The 20,531-nt window shown below is 38.0% G+C and overlaps 2 protein-coding genes and 1 pseudogene across 4 annotated transcripts; 1 reads left to right on the top strand and 2 right to left on the bottom strand.

Annotated features, from left to right (window-relative positions):
• Positions 1 to 787: 787 nt before the first annotated feature.
• Positions 788 to 6,111, top strand: LOC144650570 (uncharacterized; annotated as a pseudogene). Its single transcript, XR_013570147.1, has 2 exons — positions 788 to 3,053; positions 3,089 to 6,111. The product of XR_013570147.1 is annotated as an uncharacterized LOC144650570 (transcript).
• Positions 6,112 to 11,502: 5,391 nt separating this feature from the next.
• On the bottom strand, positions 11,503 to 13,548 carry LOC144650568 (transcription factor HES-4-like). The gene is made up of 4 exons (XM_078510269.1): positions 13,192 to 13,548; positions 12,969 to 13,064; positions 12,613 to 12,700; positions 11,503 to 12,379 (listed from the first exon to the last, which is right to left on the bottom strand). The coding sequence occupies exons 1-4, from the start codon at positions 13,240 to 13,242 to the stop codon at positions 11,838 to 11,840; spliced, it is 777 nt and encodes a 258-aa protein (XP_078366395.1). The 5' UTR covers positions 13,243 to 13,548; the 3' UTR covers positions 11,503 to 11,837.
• A 1,207-nt stretch (positions 13,549 to 14,755) lies between these two features.
• On the bottom strand, positions 14,756 to 18,056 carry LOC144650569 (transcription factor HES-4-like). 2 transcript variants are annotated; one of them, XR_013570146.1, is made up of 5 exons: positions 17,502 to 18,056; positions 17,308 to 17,403; positions 16,662 to 16,749; positions 15,561 to 16,231; positions 14,756 to 15,367 (listed from the first exon to the last, which is right to left on the bottom strand). XR_013570146.1 is itself a non-coding variant. In XM_078510270.1 (4 exons), exons 1-4 carry the CDS (start codon positions 17,535 to 17,537, stop codon positions 15,708 to 15,710), a joined length of 744 nt encoding a protein of 247 aa, XP_078366396.1. In that variant the 5' UTR covers positions 17,538 to 18,056; the 3' UTR covers positions 14,756 to 15,707. The 2 variants fall into 2 exon arrangements, 1 of the variants encoding a protein (XP_078366396.1); XM_078510270.1 differs by having other exon boundaries at positions 14,756 to 16,231.
• Positions 18,057 to 20,531: the final 2,475 nt, after the last annotated feature.

Here is a 20,531-nt window from a genome sequence, read left to right as displayed (position 1 = left end):
GCCCCCTTTTCTTTCTCCGTTTACCGTCGTCCGACTGACCCAAAATTTGGGTTTTTCAAAAAAAAAAAAAAAAAACAACGAAGTTGTGTTATTAGAAATATCAAAGATTTACTATTCCAAAAGATTGTTGGTGGTTCATCTGTTTTCGCATTTCTCGGCTTTATAGTTTAACTACTGCACCGACCCTCTTTTCTTTTCTCTGTTGCCGCCATGTTGATTTTGGGACCACGTTTCGTTGTTCCAGGTTTTTAGTTCTATCTTGCTCCTGACTTTTTTATTTTTTTTTTATCCGACCGACCGACCCAAAAATAGGAAACGCATTCGACGGTAAACGGAGAAAAAGGGGGACGCATAAGCACGCAAGTTTACTTGGGGGAACTAGAAACATTGCGAACGCAGATGGTTTTCGCCTGTTGTTCCAATGAGGAAACATTTTAGCCTAAAAACTAAAAAAAAAACAATGCGAGCAGGAAATACTCAAAACTCTCTCTCTTTTAGAGGTCCGATAAGAAAACTTTTTCCATTACTTTACTCAAGCATTTCACAATTTTTAAAATTATTTGAAACTATAACATAAAGATAAAAAATATGAAACCTCTAACCCCAATCATATGGTAGCACTTTTTCTACAGTACTGTGTTTTCTTTTTCGCTTTTCATACTTTTTGTCTTTTTGAAAAGAGGCGAGAAAACGTGACAATTTTCGGAAACCCTTTGAAGACAATGCGATCCAAGACGGACGTGACAGAGTGACATGTCACGTGGAACCGTGGAAAGCGAAAGCGAGTCATATTTCCTTCGCAGATGTCTTGCGCGATGTGAAGTGTCGGGGTATTGTGGCCTTTTGCCTGACTTTCTGCATTGTTACACCGTTCAAAATGGCCATATTTTTCAACAAGGATATCCATGAACTGCTTCAAAACAGGAAAGTTATCGTTATCGGTGACTCTATCCAGCGCTCTGTTTACAAAGACCTTGTTTGCCTCTGGACTCAAAACGACAGCCGCTATTTACACCAACGAGAATTGCGCGCGAAGGGCGAGCTGTCTTTTCTCGGCGACAAGTTACTAAGCGGGGGAAAGCTAGAAGGGAAAATGGTGAATGGTGTCGGCTACAGAGAGGTCCGAGAATTCAGCGACGGCGAAGCGTTTTTCAAGTATTACTTCGTAACACGGTCTTACAGCGAACACATGGCATCCATTCTGAATGAGTTGAAAACATGTCAGCCGGACATCATTGTCATGAATTCTACCTTTTGGGATTTACACCACTATGGAGACAGCAACTTGCAGCAGTATAAAGAGAACTTGGACAAGCTATTAAAGGACATAACTGAAATGTTTTCCTCGAGTTTGCTGTTCATTTGGAATGCTGCCTTGCCGCTCGCTGAAAGATGCAAGGGCGGCTTTCTGCGGAAGGGATTTCTCACAATTCCGGTCGAAAAGATTAAAACGGCGAATAAATTCGCCTGGCTGGCCACCACGGAACAGAAGAAAATCTACTTGGATCTATTCACGGAGCTGAAGAATAAGGAGAATTTCACACAGGCCGAAGATGGTATTCACTGGGGAATGCGTGCCCATCGAAAGATCTCAAATCTTATTTTGACAGAGGTGTGCACGTCATGGAACAAGAATTTGCCCGACCCTCCCCCACTGCCAAACCCGGCTACCAACAGAAACTCCTCTCCGGTGCCATGGAGCAACTATTACCCGGATAATGGGGACGAAGATAACTGGAATTCACCTCCTCCACTCATGTACAATGACGACTACGAGCCGGAATATTACTATGTTCCCTACTGGAATTCTCCTGTTTATGACCGATATCAAACACCTTCGCCTCTCTTCCATGGCTCTAGTCCTTATGGGAATACCTTGGGTAATTTAAGCATGAGCTACAATCTCCCATTTGTTTCGCAAAGGGCGAGAGAGTATCAACCCGTTTACACACCAGTCCCTTACCCATTCCAACGAAGCTATCCACCAGTACATGAAATGAACTTCAATTTTGGCACACCGCAGGGTCCCTACTATCAAGGGAAATATATGTTCAAACCTGCAAATTACTCGGACCCTCTTCCTACAAGGTCATATAGTCCATTGGTTACTAACCAGTTTAGATCACTTCCATTCAAAGGCCCTCATGCTTTGCTGCCGACTCCCCCAGGCCGCCCATCTTTTGCATTTTTCAGTGAAGGCAGCTCAAGTTACAGAGATCGCTTTAAGAAGTTAGGTAACCCAAGTGTTAGGGGGCGCAGATACAAGTCAAGCACCACCACTAATTCGGCTACCCCTTTGAACACAGGCCAAAATATTAGACAAAGTGAAACACCTCAAAATTCACTTGTCAATCATGAAGCTGGGACTGCTCCAGTTGTTTGTAATTCTGACCTAAACAACAACAAGGAGCAAGAGAGTTCTCTCGCTGAACCTTGCTCAAAGGCAAACAGCGATAACATAGCTGTAGAAACAGGGGTGACTCCTGTACCTAAGTCTCCCACCAATTCAACTGCTCCAGGGGAGAGCAGTGATTCTGTATCAACTGTGAACGGAGAAGATGCAAGTGATAGAAACGATGGTGCCCAGACCTGTGGAATCAAAAGGAAACGTGAAGATGACGATGCAGCCAATACAGAGGACTCAAATCCTTGTAAGGTGGCTCGTGAAGAAAGTACCATCACTGACGCAAGCAGGGTCGGAATGAAGAGGAAACTGGAAGATGATGGCCCTGTAGAGGAACCAAATGCATCAAAGGATGTGCTGGAAAACGGTTTCCCCTGTGATGATGCAGAAAGATGTGGATTGAAGAAGAGACGTGCAGATGATGTTTGCAGTAGGGGAATCTAAGTCTTCCCAGACTCTACAAGCTGAACAGTCCTTTGTGGATGATTCAAAGAACCAAAATGGAGAGAACCTGTTTACACCTGGGTCCACTGCCAATGGTGTCACTCTTGATAAAGGTACCACCCATGACCTTGTAAGGTGTTCTCTGACATATGACAGTTTCATCTGAACATACTACCTTTTCAAGACAGTTTATTATTCAGAGGTGGTTTCATTTAAGTTTTGCAAATATTAGAAGTTCAGAGAGTTATTGTATTTAAAACAACCACCATAGTAGCTGTGGGAAGTTAAAAGAAACAGACGTCATCCCCACTACACGTGACATAATCTAGGCTTGATGGGTGCATTAAGTTTTGTTTTATATGAATCTTGTTATTGTTATTAAAGGCATACAGTAATATTGAAAGTTATATAAAGTAAACTGTGTATGCTATTTGATTGAATATGTTACTGTTGCTATGCAAATGGAATGAAACACTTTGGATAACATTAAATAAGGGGAATATTTATAGTACTATTAAATTTATATTTCCCATTTATTATAGTTTATTGGGAGCGAGATTATTTTTCTATTAATAGTTATTATCATTAGAAAGGGTAATTTACACTGTTGTGTCATTTAAGATTTTACAGTAAGTTATTTTTTTGCTAATTTGGTTGCTGCTGTGCCAACATTTGGAATTGGCCAATCAGAAGCCATGCCTGCTGTCCTGATTTCCTGTTCCTGTTATTGCCAGATTTTTTGAAACAATTAATACCTTATTGTGAGCATATCAGGCTTATTTTGGTCTAAAATAAACCATGGGTATTTTGCTTCAGCTCAACTCACCAGCTGAACACGAAGCATGCTTCAACCAGACACATCTTTTATTGCCACCAAAGCATACCAGAAAGGTATTAGGTATTATCTACTTCCCACTTCTTAAACATTAAAACCATTTTGAATTCGGCATCATAGTGTAAACAGCTCATTCTTCTCATGATATTACTAGTATTTTTTCCCCAAAATGTTGACTAATGGCATTTGGTAGATTAATGCAATCCACTCAATATTAGCAGCCATTGAGCAATGGTCAAAAAAAAATTGAAAATGATGTTCTAAAAGCTCACTTTACCTTTACACCAAACCTGTCAAGCTTCAGATGCTATCATAAACAAGACTTTTAGAAAATAATGCTGCAGTCACCATTTTGGTGAAGAGTGTGTCTTGTAATCTAGAAAAGACAGAGAATTTATTATGTACAGTAATTATTTTATGCAGTTTGGAACATGTTCTTTTGAGGAGTAAATGCTTATAAGTGTATCAGAAATTATTTTTTTATGAGTAAGTGAATCAGGTAAATAACAAATCTGAACTTAAAAGGTGCTATTGGTAATGGGTCATCTCTGTTATTCTTCGTAGTAAAATTTTCCTTTGCATTATTCAGAGTCCACGAAGTTTTTTTCACTCTTCCATCAGTTTTGACTACTCCTTAATTGCCAACACCCATGCTATGTTTTAAAAATTTGAGAAGTAAAGTTCCTGTTAAGTTCTGTATTTTTAAAGAGCTTTTCTGACATCGCTTTGTGGACATTTACCAAAGCAAATGTCTAATTAAACAACATTTACTACTGTCTGTAGTTTTCAATAAATTGTTATCAAAGAACTTAGCTGTTCTTCATAGAAAACAGTAAATTGTGGTCTTAAATTTAACTGGTCTCGGAGTTAAAAACAGGATAAGTCATTACCAAGTATACTTTTCTGAAGCTCTTTGTCAAGTTACAGTAATGTTTTATTTATTGATGTAAGCTCACACTAAGTCTAGTATCTCCTGTAAAATGCTACTCTTGTATTGTTTATCATAATCTTATTTATTTAAACCAGGGATGTTGCTAAGACTCGGCTGCTGGCTAATTTCACCAGCTGAGAGAAATTAAATCTGGCTGAAATTTCACACAAAAACAAAGACTTTGGTAAACCTTTTAGAGCTGCCAAGGCCAGAAAAGCTGGCTGGGCTTGTTGAGCTGGGCTAGTGTTTTCACAGCTACATCCCTGTTAAACTGGTACATGAAATCTTTTACACTTTTGAAATAAGCCAATGTTTATTGTTTTGTCAGGTTTGGTAGGGACAATTATAATAAAACTGATTTATAGCAGCAAAAGAAGGATTTTGCAATATACAATGAAGGAATGCATGGAAGAAAGGCATGCTGACTCTGTGGTTCAGTTTTGGATTACTTGTTGAATGTAAATTTTTAGTTTTACTCATTCCTTTAATTCATTAACCGGTTGTAGATTTTCATTAGTGGATAATCTAAAGAGGAATAGTTTGAGGTTTCAGAAATCGAGCCTACCAACTAGAATGATTGATCAAAACCAGCAACAAAGAGTGGATTTGTTTTAGCGTAACAAATCTGTGGCTCTTCCTAAATCTATCAATGCTAAAAAAGACCTGTGAAACAATTTGCTAGGATTTTATTTTTTGCTGGTTATCTTAAAACTTTCCTGAAGTTATTACTCACTTTCTTCTATGCACACCTTTAATTTGTGGTGGTAACGATATGGTGATTTATTCACTGCGAGCTACAGTGTCTGGCAAAAACCAAACCATTGTCTAAACCATCACAGGACTTGTACGTGTGCTCTTTAACATCTGGCTAGGGGTAGAGGAGAGGGGAAAGACTTGATGTACAGTTAGACCCTGCTAATTCGCAAACTCGGTTATTTTGAATTCCCCATTTGTAGCTAAAACCCATTTCCCAGCTATTTAGAACTACTTTTTGTTTCCCTGTCGGTTTGAAATAGCAGGATTTAACTGTAACGATAATAGACACGCTCAAATTCAGAGTAAGCCAAAACTTAACAAGACCATATTGTATGTGACATAGATTTTTGTAACATTGTTGCATACTGTAGTGTAAGTCATCAATAAGACAGTCTACCGCTAAAATGGATTCCCGTACTATTTATGGGTGTCCATCATACTTAGGATTGAGCCTTCTGTCCACTTTATGTAAAGCTGCTACCCATCTTTTGCTTCCCCCATCTTTTTCCCCTCCTGCCTTCCATAGGACTTAAAATGTAAAGAGATATTTCAGGTGGCTATTTTTTTTTTTTTTTTTTTGACTTGATTTTGTAAATTACAACAAAATTGTTAAGATATGTTTCATAAATGAAAAGTTGGACATTAAATGTATTTGGACTGTTAAGGGATAATTATAGTACAGTTATATTTTAAATTTATATTTACATTTTTCTATTTACAATAAAGAATATATTAGTGTTCTGTTTTGAGGTCATGTAACTGCCTTGTGAATGTATACTTTGTTAATGAGAAGTTACAAGATCTTGCACCCTTTCACTTTCTCGTTTCTTGCACACCTAACTACAAGTAAATTTCATTATGTCTCATCCGAATTGACTCTTTAAATAATTTACTCTACAGGGGAATTATAATTTTAACTATCTTCTTTTCTGTATAAGTTAGTGTGGAATATTCTTTAACCAAATTGACATGCAACCCCTTAATAGGGTCCCAAATATTTTTGGGCTCCAGGGCCCGGTTGCATAAAGATACTTTAAGATTACGTGAGATTTTCTGCAGCCATTCCCTGTGCTCTGAGGGGTTTTCTCCCGTGGGAGGAAATGTACTAAAGAGCACTGGAAAAACCAAAATGTTTTGAAAACATTCACTGGAACGCAGAGAGCTGTTGCAGAAAATCGCCCGTAATCTTAAGTATTTTTATGCAACCGGGCCCAGGGCTCCCAAAGTCCTTCAAAGGGTGTCGTATAAAATCACCCAGGGTCAACTTTTACCACCAGGTGGATACTTTACAAAATTCGTACAGGGTGGCTGCAACCTGATGTCCAAACCCTTTTTGTATATACCATTTCTGACAGAAAGAGTACCCCTTTGGAACGCCTTTCATAGAAAATGGTACCCTGTTCACATACCTACAGTCAAAAGACAAAACCCCTTTTCTGACCTCATTAGATCAGCCATTAAGTGCATTTGAGACATATTCTTCAACTCGTAAAACCCCTTCCGTTTTATATAAAAATAAAAAAAATAAAAAAAAATTAAAATAATAATATTAATTAATTTTAAAAACCCCAGGGGAAAGTCAATAAAGTATGTATTGTATTGTATTATATACCGCTAGCCTGAAAAAGTGCCCCCTTTAAGGCGGAGCCTCCCTCGGGCGGCAGGGACAATTTTTTTTCTAATATAAACCCCCCGGGGTTTGGGTATTAGAAATACTGGAGATGCATAATAGGACAATGGAGATGCAAGGATTTGCGGTAAAAAATTGGGAAGATTCGCGGTAAAAAAATGTTGCCGTTTTTAATGCTGTTGATTTAAAACAAAGAGAGGATGAAGGTATGAGAGTGACTCCCCCATATAGGCCTCGTTCCAAAGGTAATCCCTCTCAAGTTATTTTTAGACATGGTACCCGGCAGTACTTCAGCGGATGTGAACGCCCGTTGCGTGGATGTTCTTGCGCATTTTCGTGGAGACGACCCCAAACGGAATGGCGGGAAATGTGGTGAACGTGTCTTGTATCAATTTTGTTGTCAAACGGTCTTTGCATTCTTCATGCTTCAAGAATTGGGATTTTAAAAGTTTAGAAAAAAGGAAAATCTGTCAATTAGGTATTTCAAAGGGATTTTATTCAAAATATTTCTAACAGACGCGCCTCATGGCTGGTCACTTTAATTTATTAAACGCTACATTTAGGTTTATGTCATGCCATGTAGATATATGAAAGGAATACCCTTTTCAATAAAAGGTGTTCGAAAGGGTATATAAAAGGGTAAGGAGTTGGACCTCTGGGCGGAGCCTCCACGTATAAAACGTTTTAGAGTAGCCCCCTGGGAGCTTGCATTACATGCCGTTCTTGAAACTGGTCACAACTTAAACATTAATCGTTTGCACATTAGTCCATTACAAAAGTACATTTACCCAAAAGGACTCGGGTTTATTGGCGGGACTATAATGGACAATGGGTTCGATTCTGGGCCGCGCCCCTCATACTCGGTTTCCCCTTCCCCCCCTGTGCATTGCTTCTGGTCAGGGTTTCCTCCCTCCGGCCATCTTTTGCGTCTTTGGGAATTGACCCGCCAGTGCCCCTTCCAGTTTCCGCTCTTTGTCGTTCAGGTCCTCGATAACACTACACACTTCATTTTTTGGCTATGTAACATGAAACAGTAAAATTTTAGGAATTTTAACACTAACAGTAAAAAATTGACTGTAACAGTAAATTTCATCAAAAAAAAAAAAAACGGCTTCTTCAAAAAGGCCAATACTATTTTGTTTAGTATATGAAGAATTTTCCGCCAATTTTTCGACGATTTCCAATCAGTTCGGAAAATGTTTGGAGAATATCGAATATTCCCGAAGACTGCCGAAGATTTCCGGAGACTACCGAAGATGTCCGAAGACTACCGAAGATTTCCGAGCAGAAATCCGAAAATTTTCTCTAAGTTTATGAGTGATTGTGTTCGATTTTTGAAGAGCAGATAAGGATTTACAATTATAGAATTTTTCATGAAAAACCTCCAAACACTCAACAGTATTTTCTCCGAAAACAGTAAACATTAAAAAATTGACCAATGTCACAGCAAACACTAAAAAATATAGGCAAATAACACTAAACACTTAACCCCATTCAGACCCTCTTGTAGGCAAGTCAAGTACAAGTGTTTATATCACTGAATAGTTGGCTCTAAACCACCCCCCCCCCCCCCCCCTTTCCCTGCAGGGTCTTTTTCTTAGTTGCTTTTTTTTTCTTACAATAGCCGCATTTCTGTAGTCTGCATGTGTAACCCGCTTTGGTTTATTAGGGACGGACCATTATTTTGTTGGACGGGGGATGAAAAATATTGAAAAAAATTGTTTGCAGGGCCTAAAAAGACAAAATAAATTGTTTGCAAAAACGATATGTATAACAAAAAATAGTAAGAATTTCGAAAAAAAAAATGTTTGCAGAGGTGCATAAACTAAAAAAAAAGTTTGCAGAGGAAAATCTTTCATCTCCCCCCCCCCCCCCCCCTCCCAAGAAAATAATGGTCCGTCCCTTACTCCAAAAATACAACCATTTCATATTTTACAGAACCGTGCTCCTACACGTATTTCTACGTGGGACACCATTTCAAAATTCGGCCTCTCACCCTCCACCCCCCGCTCCCGGTAAAGGCCTTAACCCTAGCCCTTCATTTACCATTTTTGGCAGAAAAGATAACCCTTTCGTATACCTTCGATAGGAAAATGGCACCCCTTTTACATATCTACAGAAAGGATACTGCATCTCCTTTCTTACTTTTTACTTGAATAACCCTCGAACGGTCGATTCATGTAACCGTTCGATGATATGTTTCTTTTCGAGATAACAAACAACTGCAGGCAAGGCTGATCATACTACGTGAAAAGTAGACTTTGCGAGACACCAACACGATTGGAACTGATAGAGCAGGATTGCAACCGTGGACAGCTGTTTCGCTCTTCTTGGAGCTCTTGGAGCTCTATAGTACGGTGTAATGAGCAAATCTAAATGCATCCTCGTACCCAGGGTCTTCGTCCCCTTTGACCAGCGGTCAGAAAACGAGCTTCAAGCCTGCGCAGAAGGGACGAAGACTCGAGGTACGAGAATGATCTATATAAAAAAAATAAAAAAAAAAAAAAAAAAAAAAAAAAAAAAAAAAAAAAAAAAAAAAAAAAAAAAAAAAAAAAAAAAGAAAGAAAAAAAAAAAAAAAAAAAAAAAAAAAAAAAAAAAAAAAAAAAAAAAAAAAAAAAAAAAAAAAAAAAAAAAAAAAAAAAAAAAAAAAAAAAAAAAAAAAAAAAAAAAAAAAAAAAAAAAAAAAAAAAAAAAAAAACCCAAAAAAAAAAAAAAAAAAAAAAAAAAGAATAAAAAAAAAGAAATTTTGAAATCCTAATTTCATAACGTTAATTTCCTATAATAAGGTAAATGACGCCAGCTCAAAGAGCGAACGCGCACAGCTAAATTGCGCAATAACCCGTACACTGTATCAGGTCACGATGGAGTCTCACAAAGCAAAATAACTTAAACATGGTTGGCACAGCCATTCCAGAACATTTAAGAACCATGCTAAATAAATGTACAGCATATCAGGTCTGAAAAGATCTACGGTCCAAAAATACGTGGCCTTTCAGCCTCCTTGCCACCATTCCGACCGCCCCACCCCCCCCCCCCCCTTCCCACCCCTCATCAAAAAGAAAGGAGATAAACTCGGGGTCATCCCAGAAGTTTCTGTGCTTGGCTTATAATATCTTTTTAATGACATTTCATAATATCCCGGCTGAGTGGAAGGTATTCAAATATGTTTTAGTTGTGAAGCTCCGTCCCCTCACTCCTCTGTATGCTATTTTTGACAGAAAAGGCAACCCGTTAGTTTCGTTTACTTTCTATAGAAATTGATATCCATTTCGCATACCTACAGAAGGGATACTTCACTTTTTATCTAAATTTCATATACCTTCAGTCTAAAATGGTTCCCCTTTTGGGCGGAGCCTTTCAGTATACCGTATTTACTCGAATAAGCGCCGCCCCCAGAATAAGCGAATAAGTTAATAAGCGCCACAGTGCCGATGCGCGGTGCTAATTCAAGGAATTCCGTTAAGCTAAAAACAGCAAGACAAAGCAACGCTAAAACAAAATGGACATTTCTTTCTATCAAAAGCGATGTTTTGCAGCTTAAAGTGTTAGTTTTACCGTTTGCTCATTAGTTTTTCTATCCAAATTTCTTTCAATACGTAGTTCTGTAAATGTTGTGAAGGCCGCGAACTTTGCCAGGACAGCTAGCGCCACTTCTCTCTTCAGCAAAAGACGATTACTGACAATCAAATGACGCTATTTTCAATATTTGTAAAAGTCTAGATTCTTTGTGGCGTCCAAATTTAAATTAAGCGCCGCACTTGAGGCGCGGAAAATTTAATAACCGCCGTGGCGCTTATTCGAGTAAATAAGGTAGTCCACTATATATATAGGGAGTACTCACCCACCCCTCACTGGGCATTATAACCTGCAAACAGTACTAGTATCCAGGCTTCCAGTTCATTTAAGCGTAGTACGCAGTAGCGACACAATCATAGACTGTTTACAGCTCTCTTTTTTTTCGTATTATTTCGATCGATGAGCGCGAGAAAGAACGACGAGAGAACTGGACGCCAGCGCAAAACGGGAGGCGCACATCCTCCGCGCCTCGCTCGCTGATTCTCTCGTTTTTTTTTTTTTTTTGCGTTGAAAAATAGAGAGCTTTTGGACTGTCTAACATTATCATAATCATACGCTCGAACAAAACGCCGTTATGTCGCTTGTGTATTAGGGGGAACGTCTAGGAACATAATTATAAGCGCCCTTATCCCATCAAAATGCTGGAAACACTGGAGGTTCTTGCCTTAATTGTAGCTCACAGAATTTTAGAGAAGAACCCGGCTTTGGTCTTATGGTCCTTCATGCGCAATTTGCAAGTCCGCATTTTACAGTCCAAAATAGCGCTTGGGTATTACTTTACGTTTAGTTGATGATTTCATTTCTTCGTGAAATAAACTTTGCGATTATACGTTAGTCTTTCATGAGCAGAAAGTTAAAAGTTTCATCGCCAACTTTTATGAACTTTTTAATCCTAATGATATTCACAGTCAAAGACGCTCGTTGCAATATTTACACAAGTTTATTCTTAGTTTATTTTCTCATGAATGTGTCAGTTGAAAGCAACAGAGAAATCTTAATGATCTTACTCTTTCACAACAAACAACTCGAAAGAACAGTAGCGAACCCCACGCAAAGTGGTGCGAAAGAGCATAAAAAATTTAATAACGCTTCCACATTCATTGTGTGAAATACAATAGAACAATACATTGTGGTTAGGCCATATTTACAAATTATTATCTGTCTTTTGAAGTGCAGCAATGAGCTACACTTTTGTTTTCGAAATTTCAATAAGCGTTTTAGCCAAAACAAAAAAGGAAAGCTTGTTCATTCTTGAATGGCTCACCAGGGTCTCCAAAGAGGATCATTGTCCGCTCTTAAACCTTGCTGATCGGGAACGTGGAGTCCTTGAAAAGCTTGAAAATCGGTGACTGATTTATTAAATACCGGGATTAATTGAGGACTAGAAACCATCGCTAATGGAGCGTTTTGGCTCGGGACGAGAACGGCCGCGATCTTTCCGTTGGCTAATTGTCCAGGGACTATTTGGAATTGCGTCGTGTTCAAGACACTAGGTGTGGTGTCTAAGCTTTTTGAGTGGCTTGGTGAGAGAGCGAAACTTGCTGATCCTAAAGGAGAGGCCATTGGGAAGGTTATGCCTTGAGATTGCGGTAACGGGAGTTTTTCCGTTGTCGGCGGCGTTGGTTTCATGATGGGAGCACACGGCGTGCAGTAGGACGCAAGATGCGACAGCAACCGCGCGCGTACTTGGACGTCGAGACCATCTAATGACATGAGATATCTGCTCACTTCATTCACGCACTCATTGTATCCCGCGCGATATCGCGCCATGGTGTTAGGGTCGGTGGTGCTATTGACGCGAGCTGCGGAAATCAAAACAAAAAATCATGTATAAAGTTAGTACTAAAGCGTACATCACTCGGCCTTTGTTATACAAGCAGGTAAACAATTGGTTAACAGTTAGAAGTACAAGCGTTTATCGCTAACTGTACGCGACTGGAATCATTTGTATTGTACAACAACAGAATTCCGCTAATGGTGTAACAGACCACGCACTGCTGGTATTCGCTGATTAAAGATTCCCAGTTTTGCCTACCTGTCATATTTTGGTTTCTCACTGAGCGCAAATAACGCACTGTCATTTCCAAAATGTCCGCTTTTTCCAGTTTGGAATAACAAGATGTCTGAAAGAGAGAATTCAAACATTTCATTTAATCCTAAAAACATTAAACAGAATAAGTTACCAGACGTAAACTAATAAACTCATCTCACTTTCCTAAGCACAAATGAAGTTTTGGAAACAAATACACACCCCAAAATATTATTTTATGCTTCACAATATTGACAAATCTCAGTTCAAGAAATTAGAGTAAAAAACGTTCAAGAGTTTTCATATTTATATTTTTGAACAGGAAAATATGCATCCGCGCTATAAATTAAATTTTGACTTACATCCTTTTTCATGGCTTCTAAGATGAGGTTTTTTAACTCATTAAGACTCTGATTAATCCGTGCTCTTCGCCTCTTTTCCATTAAAGGTTTGGATGACTGTTGGAAAAATTAAGAAGAAAAGTGTGGTTAAATTTTCCGTTCAATGCAAAGACGTACGTAAGGCTTCAATTGAACAAACCCAAATTTTTCTAAAGTTTGATAAAAGTTGTCAAACTTCTTCTACCTTTCGCCTGTCATCGTTAGAGGGATTCCCAGTAGGACTTTCGAGACCCATTTTCACAACAAAACGTTTATCTTAACGCAAGTTTTCGACTTTCAAAGAGTAAAATCAGCTTCCAGCACCTTAACTCGAGCCTTCTCTGCACAAAATGCTTTTATGACTATGATTTTTTAGACCGTGGGAAAATTTTGGAAGACATTTTGCTAATTCAAAAGTTTTGCCAGAGGGCCAATAGGAGTGCTTGTACTATTCGCTGTAAATAAACTTTTGCTAACAGAGCGTGAGAACAGCCGGCTCTGATTGGCTCAGAGCTTCTTAGTACGTAAGATAAGAGTGACTGAACTGTTGTTTAGAGGCTAATTATGCCGTTCCTCTGCACTGATCCGTGTGCACACAAACGTTCTTATTAAAACTTCATTAACCCAAAACAGACAAACCCATTGTAGTCTCTAAACCGTGTCCGTGGGAACGGGTTCCGCTCATTGGTCGAGCCGCGAGGCAGAGCTCGCGCATCACAATGCTAATAGAGATGTTTAAACAAAACATTCTATGCCCACAATAAGTGTTTATTTCTGCACGTGCCGAAGCATTGTGCTGGCATGATTCGCACTTGATGGGGTTCACTTATAAGATGACCCGACCGCGAGCGAAACAAAAGAAGCTGAAATTTTCCCACGATCGTTCCTGGTGCGAATGTTTATTCATGAATATACACAACAATTGCCGCTTAAAAACAAGTCTAAACAGATATCTGGCGAAAAATTTACACAACGCTCTACGACGTGTACAGTACAATCTTTGTTTAGAAGGCGACTTTGTTGAGAAATCACGTTTAGTTTATTCAATTAATACCAAAAAGCGAGTGAGTTCGAGAGAGCTGTGAATGCCTCATTGGTTTTGAGCTCGAGGTTGATCTTACACCGCACAAAAGCTCAACTGTCAGAAAGGATTTGAAGCTGTAAAACATTTCTATGGCAATGAAACAATACCCAACACAGCAACCTGCATGTGAATCTTTTGCGATGGGTGGAATACCTTAATTAAATTACAATTTTATTTTCATAAGAATTTAATCTCCGGAGATTTTGTACAATAAGTCTTTCAAATTCGTGCTCGAGAAGCCTTTTATTTTTTATCATAAACTCTGTGGCTTTTATGAGCGACATGTGTTAACAAGAGAGGCTTACGTCAAACTTTCTGTAGGTGGAAAGACACGTCAAACAATTAATTTGCCCTTTGTTGAAAACTATTTTGTTTGAACTTCTATCTTTTTCACCGCATTCTCGACATTCTAAATCGCTTAGTCATTGTAAATAAATTCTCCCCGGGGTTGCTCGCTGTCTCTCAAAAGGCTGCAAAAACGAATCGAAGAAAAAGAGATAGTTAAGTAATTATTTTAATAATTCAAACATAGGTTTAAATGAAATAGCCAGCCAAACTTTTCAGGACAGGAAGTTGTTTAACAACGAAATATTTCACAAATAAAAGAAGTTTGTAAGCTTTGATCTGCGGTCAAAAAATGCAATGTTCTAGTGACCATGATATAGCACAACAAACACACAAAATATAAACAAAGCCAGCAGATATGCTGAATTTTATTGTCTTAATATAAGCATTAATATATGTCCCATTTAATGAGAAAATTCTCTTTCTTCATCGAATATAAATAACCTCTCCCGCGTCCCATAACAGTCTTACACAGTAAGAAAATGGCGATCATGCTGTGATCGAACAATCGAAACAAGTAACCGAGAAACTGCGAATAAAAATAATATATAAATAACTATTAAAATATCACTCAAAATTTTAAATAAACATGTGGCGCAAAATACCACTGTTATTAAAAAGCTGACCAAATGAAAAAAGCATCTTGTGTTATTTGGAAATTTGACGTTCAGTGTAGTCCAAAAAACAACTTTCAATATATTTTTTTCGTCATTATCTGTTTTCAGGATATGGAGAGAATTTGCAATAAAAATCTGTGATAGCTGCGATTATGTATTTAATCGATTGAAATAGAATTGAATCTTGGATAAATAAATTATCCTAATTGATAGTTATAAAACTGAATCATAATTTTTAGCGGAATGTTTTAATTGCACAGCAAATTATTAGAGAGCGACTTCAGAAGCTCTATTTTTTTCTCGTTCAAAATACGAGTCATTAATATCATCATAGCCTAGATAGTTTGAAAATTTTAAAAAGTAGAAAAGACAACTTCAAGCATAAGGATGATCCTGAAAGAATAGTGATGTAGTTATCTAAATTAAATCGCTTTTTTTTCCTTTTCTGTTAATGAATTTATGAGAGCGACTTCAGAAACTCTATTTTTTTTTTCTCGTTCAAATACGAGCCACTAATATCATCATAGCCTAAATAGTTTGAAAATTTTAAAAAGTAGAAAAGTAGAAAAGTACAAAGACCACAACTTCAAGCATAAGGATGTTCCTGGAAGAATAGTGATGTTGTATTCCAAAATAAATCTGTGTTTTTTCCTTTTCTGTTAATGAACTTATGAATCAAGGCATTGATTTCCAGAACAGGGGCCTGGTGTCTAATCCCATAGGCATGACTTCTGGCGGGGTCAGATTGTGTTTTGGATCTTTACCAAATACGGGAATGAAGTTGGGTTGCATAGCACCAGAGGACCCTGAATCCATCAAGAACGGATTGACCGTTGGCAAAAGAACTGCTACTTTGCCATTTGTCAATGGATATGACGCTAAATGATATTGAGTGGCGGGAAGAACTCTTGGGCTGCTTTGAGGAAGAAACGAGAAGTTTGCTGGTGAAGAGACAGGAATTTGCGGTTTGGGCAGTATGGGCTGATTGGGAAACGACACTTGAGGCAGCTGTCCTCTCGCGTCAGCGGCATCCACGGGCTTCGTTACCAGGCAACGAGTCGCCAGGTGTTCTAGAAGCCTACTCCTGAGTGTCGTGTCGGTATTTCCCAGGCCTGTTAGAACTCGAGTGATTTCTGATGCACACTGATTAAATCCCGCGCGATAGTTAGCGACGGAGGCTGGACTTGAAGAAGAACTACCTGTTGAAAAGATGAATGAATGCAACGCGAAACTTAGCAACAGATCATCTATTTATAGAGTGCTTTATATTTGACTAGAGTGTCTATTTCACGTATAGGTTGTATTACAGCAGGAGACAAATCCCTTGGATAAACGCCCGAAGCGAAGACAATAAACTCCTTGTGGCGTTCACACAAGGGGACTTGATGCAGGGTCTTATACTATCAAATCAGAGGAATGTATCTCAGAGAGAGATACTAGCAGATCATATATACTGATCTTTTAACGTAATGGAATCTCTGATTTGGCTTTATCGAATATTAAACAATCAAACAACACAGTCTTTGTGCAGGAATAAATATGAATCAAAATATTACAAGAACAAGTACTGAAAATGTTTGCAAAAAACGAACTTCTTAAAACACAAAGTTTGGTCAAGAATCCACCCACCTGTGATTTGTTGATTTTTAAGATTTTTTAAATGTTGAACTGTCATTTCTAAAATATCTGCCTTCTCTAACTTGGAATAGCATGAATTCTGAAAAAGATTTAAAAGAAAAAATATTTAACAAGTAAGCAAATGAACGAATAATCAACGCGGTAATCGAAGATATATTTCAGTGTCTAAAGAAATAATATGCTTTGAACTGAAATTACTGTTGCCGGTATTTTAAAGACTACTTGATGGAGTCTTCTTTCCCTAAATCAAAGTTGTTACTATTATCCTCATCGTGAAAGCCCTGACAATCACCATAAAGTTATTGTTAAGGTAGTAGATATTTAAAATGCAGAAGCAAACTTAGCGAAAGCGTCAGTTATTCCAAGAATTTTTTACTTTCTTACGGAATAGGTTGCCAGATGTCACGTTATTATCATATCCAGCAATCAGTTAGACTTAGAAAATATAGAATCTCTAATCAACGATCGCTTTCTGATAGCGCGAAAGTTAAAATATGGCGAGAAAACTAAAAGTTTTGCAAACTTTTATAGTTCACGAACTTTTCAGGAATAAATTATAGTATCAGCTGAATTTTTAATAACTGAAAACAAGGAACAAATTGAGAAAGTTCCTTCAAAGCTTCAAAATAATACTCACATCTTTTTTCATGGCTTCCAGTATTAAGGTCTTTAACTCGTTTAAACTTTCGTTGATTCTCGCTCTTCTTCGTTTCTCCATAATCGGTTTTGACGCCTGAAAACGGAATTGTCGCATTTCTAAGTCACTAACAAAAATAAATCTCTAAAGGAAATTTAAATAAATGTTACGAGCAAGAGAAAATTCAAACTTACTTTTCGGCGATCTTTTGATTTAACTTCTTCGCTCATTTTTGCTTGAAAATTGAATACTGTGATCTCTCTCGAAGACAGGCAAGACAAAAGTCGTACAATTTCTCAAGCTCGAGTTTATCATGGGATTAGCAAGAATGTGAGCCTTTGTCTCCACCTTTGTTTATGATAACTCAGGCATTGTAATGAGCGTGGGAAAAAGATCCACAATTCTTAACAAACTTGAACCGTCCAATTAAAACCCGCTATCTTGTTTAAAAACAAGCACAGTCAATGATCGAAAACGGTGAAAAGTATGTCGGGGCGAATTAGGGTCGTGAGAGTGACGCGCTCCTATTGGTCAAAACACCGACGAGCACGCTTGAATGCTGTAAGTCGCGTGCACGTAATAACACAACAACAATATTAGGCAAGCAAACCCATTGCTGTGTAAAGTGTCGCTACAGTGCGGTCCAACAGGGTCGTGGGAACAGTTCCCTCTGATTGGCTGAGCGGTGCTTGGTCTCTGTGTCTCAGCGTTTTAATGGTTTCATGGGTCATGTCCCACGAAAGGAGTCTTAGTTCCAGCGTTGTTCGGCACACTCCTTATATTGTATTTGGGTGTAATATTGCTATAAATAATAAGCAAACAAAGTGACATTATTTATACATCGCACGAAAACTCCTCTCTCTGTCGACGTTCTGACAAGAGTGAATATTGTTTAGGTTAAGTGGCTATAACAAATGAAGATATTGTGAAACTTAAAACAAGCGACGAAACACCGTGAGAATATTCTGCTCGATCCAATTGCCCGAAAGTTTTCGAGGGTGTTCTAACACGATTTCCATTTTTGCTAACGTAGCGATTTGAATAGATGCCGATTTAAGTACATTCCTTAGCAAATGATTTATTCAACCGGAATAAGAATATACTAATTGGATAACTTATATTAAACTACACTTTACATTACATCAGTTTAATGCTGAAAAGAAATTTATAGAGCACTCTTAAACGTCACGAACGAGCCGACGCCATCAATCACCTTTGATTGTGCCGCGCGCAGACAAATGGAACAATTCAAAATAAAAAACCACAGCAGTTACAGCTCCATTGATTATTTCTTTCCCTCCCCCAAAAAAAACGCACAAACTTTATCTCCCAAAATGCTTACCTGTTGTACTAAACAATTGAGGAAGATGTAACTCATTGTATTTGAGGATATCTATGCCAGCTGATTTCTGAGCTGAAATTAGCCCCCCTCTCTTTGCGGGGGAGGGGGGGGTGGGGTGGGGGTGGTTGGGTTTTGCGTCAAATAGAAGTTTCTCAACTGTATTCATTCAGTGCTAAAGCTCTTTATCTCCCAAAAAGTTGCTCAAACCAATTTTAGAGATAAGCAGGAAAGAGTTTACTTATCGTATTTGAGAATACCTATGTCAGCTAATTCCTCAGCTGAAAAAAGCCCCCTCCCCTTCTTCCCGCGGGGGAGGGGGCGGGGGATGGTAAAAAGAAGTTTCTCAACCGTTACCCCGCCACTGCTAGAAATCTGTGTTTACAATTTGCAAAGTAGACGGTTATAATATGAAGTTTTAAAACAGGATTATGTTGGCAGGGTCTTCTTTAAATATGAGGAAAAGCTTGGCACGTTATTTTTTTCTGTAGACTCTTTGACTTCGATTAAACTATCTTAAATTCTGTCGATATCAACAGTTTTGTTCCAGAGATTTCCGTCCATTAAGGCAATGAAACGTGCACTGAACAACAGGCCGGCAAAACTAATTTTGAACCGACAACGCTTATTTAAATGTTTCCATTACGTTCTTTTAAGGCATCGCCAGGATCGCTGAAAATATTATTAGTTTACTGTCCCTCGATGCTAAAAAACAGACAGCAACGAAACGCATAATATAAGCATAACTGACATATTACGTAACTCTTTTGGTATTGAGATGGTAATGACATTAAACTGAATTGTTTAAGGAGAACTATTTTCTCATAGATGCATTCTAATGCAATATTTCACTGTTAGATAAGCCACTTACTATCTTTGCGTGCATTTCCATGGACTTAGGCCTTAAAACCGACATGGCAAATTAGACAAGAATTTCCTTCAGAGTATCAAACAAAATTGTTTAATTATAATATGGAGGCGTTGCATTCCTGTATATTTAACGGGATGACATGTCTTGGCTCGTTTGCATACGAGCAATTATTTTTTTGGAAAGTTTTGTTCTGACATCTAGTAGGGGTCAGTATTACTGAAATTTAATAGTTATATTTCTTAAATAATATCTACCGTTTCGTCTATTACAAGTGTACACTCTTTTAAAATAGAATTGATATCGTCCATGCCACTATATATGACTGAGTTGTATGGGTGTTTTTTTTTTAAAGCATCGTTAGCGAATACTTTGCGTTTTTTAAATAAGCGCCTTGAATAAACGATCGTTTATTACATAACTTTAAATTGGCTTATAAATCACAATAAAATTGAAACCGCAGAGAACTTCTACCAAAAGGCAGATCTATGAGCACCGGCGAACAGTATCATGTAGTCTTGTCGACCGACATATTCTAACGTTAGCACATTTGAAATTAAACTTATTAAACTTATTCGCAATGGTTTACAAAATCCTGTTAGTAATACACTTGAATATTGTTCGGAGGCGAGTGAAAATGTATATATTAAACCGGCATAATATAATTTTACTGAACATAGCTGGAAAAGAATAAGTTGAACTCGATTTTTTTCCACAGGCCTCGGTGAATGAATGAAGCCAAACAATGCTCACAATGTTGTTCTCTTCAGAAAATCATATACAGTAGAATCCTGATTCTTCGCACCTCCAGGGGCTGAAACGAAAATTACTTCGAGAAATTGAAAGCTTCGAGATATCGAGGTAAAATTACAGAGAAACAGCAGAGAAGTACTACCCAAGGGAAACGGAAATTGGTTCGAGAAATCGGCATAACTGAAGATTAGGACAAAAGGTACTTTGTTGTTCTAATTATTGAACTGCGCGATTGAATTAAAAGAGTTCATATTTTCTAGAACA

Source organism: Oculina patagonica, chromosome 4 (assembly GCF_052425735.1).
Source record: "Oculina patagonica isolate OP01 chromosome 4, crgOcupat, whole genome shotgun sequence".
NCBI classification, from domain to species: domain Eukaryota; kingdom Metazoa; phylum Cnidaria; class Anthozoa; order Scleractinia; family Oculinidae; genus Oculina; species Oculina patagonica.
The sequence above is the reverse complement of the archived record's forward strand: the minus strand, read 5'-3'. Positions and strand labels throughout refer to the sequence as shown.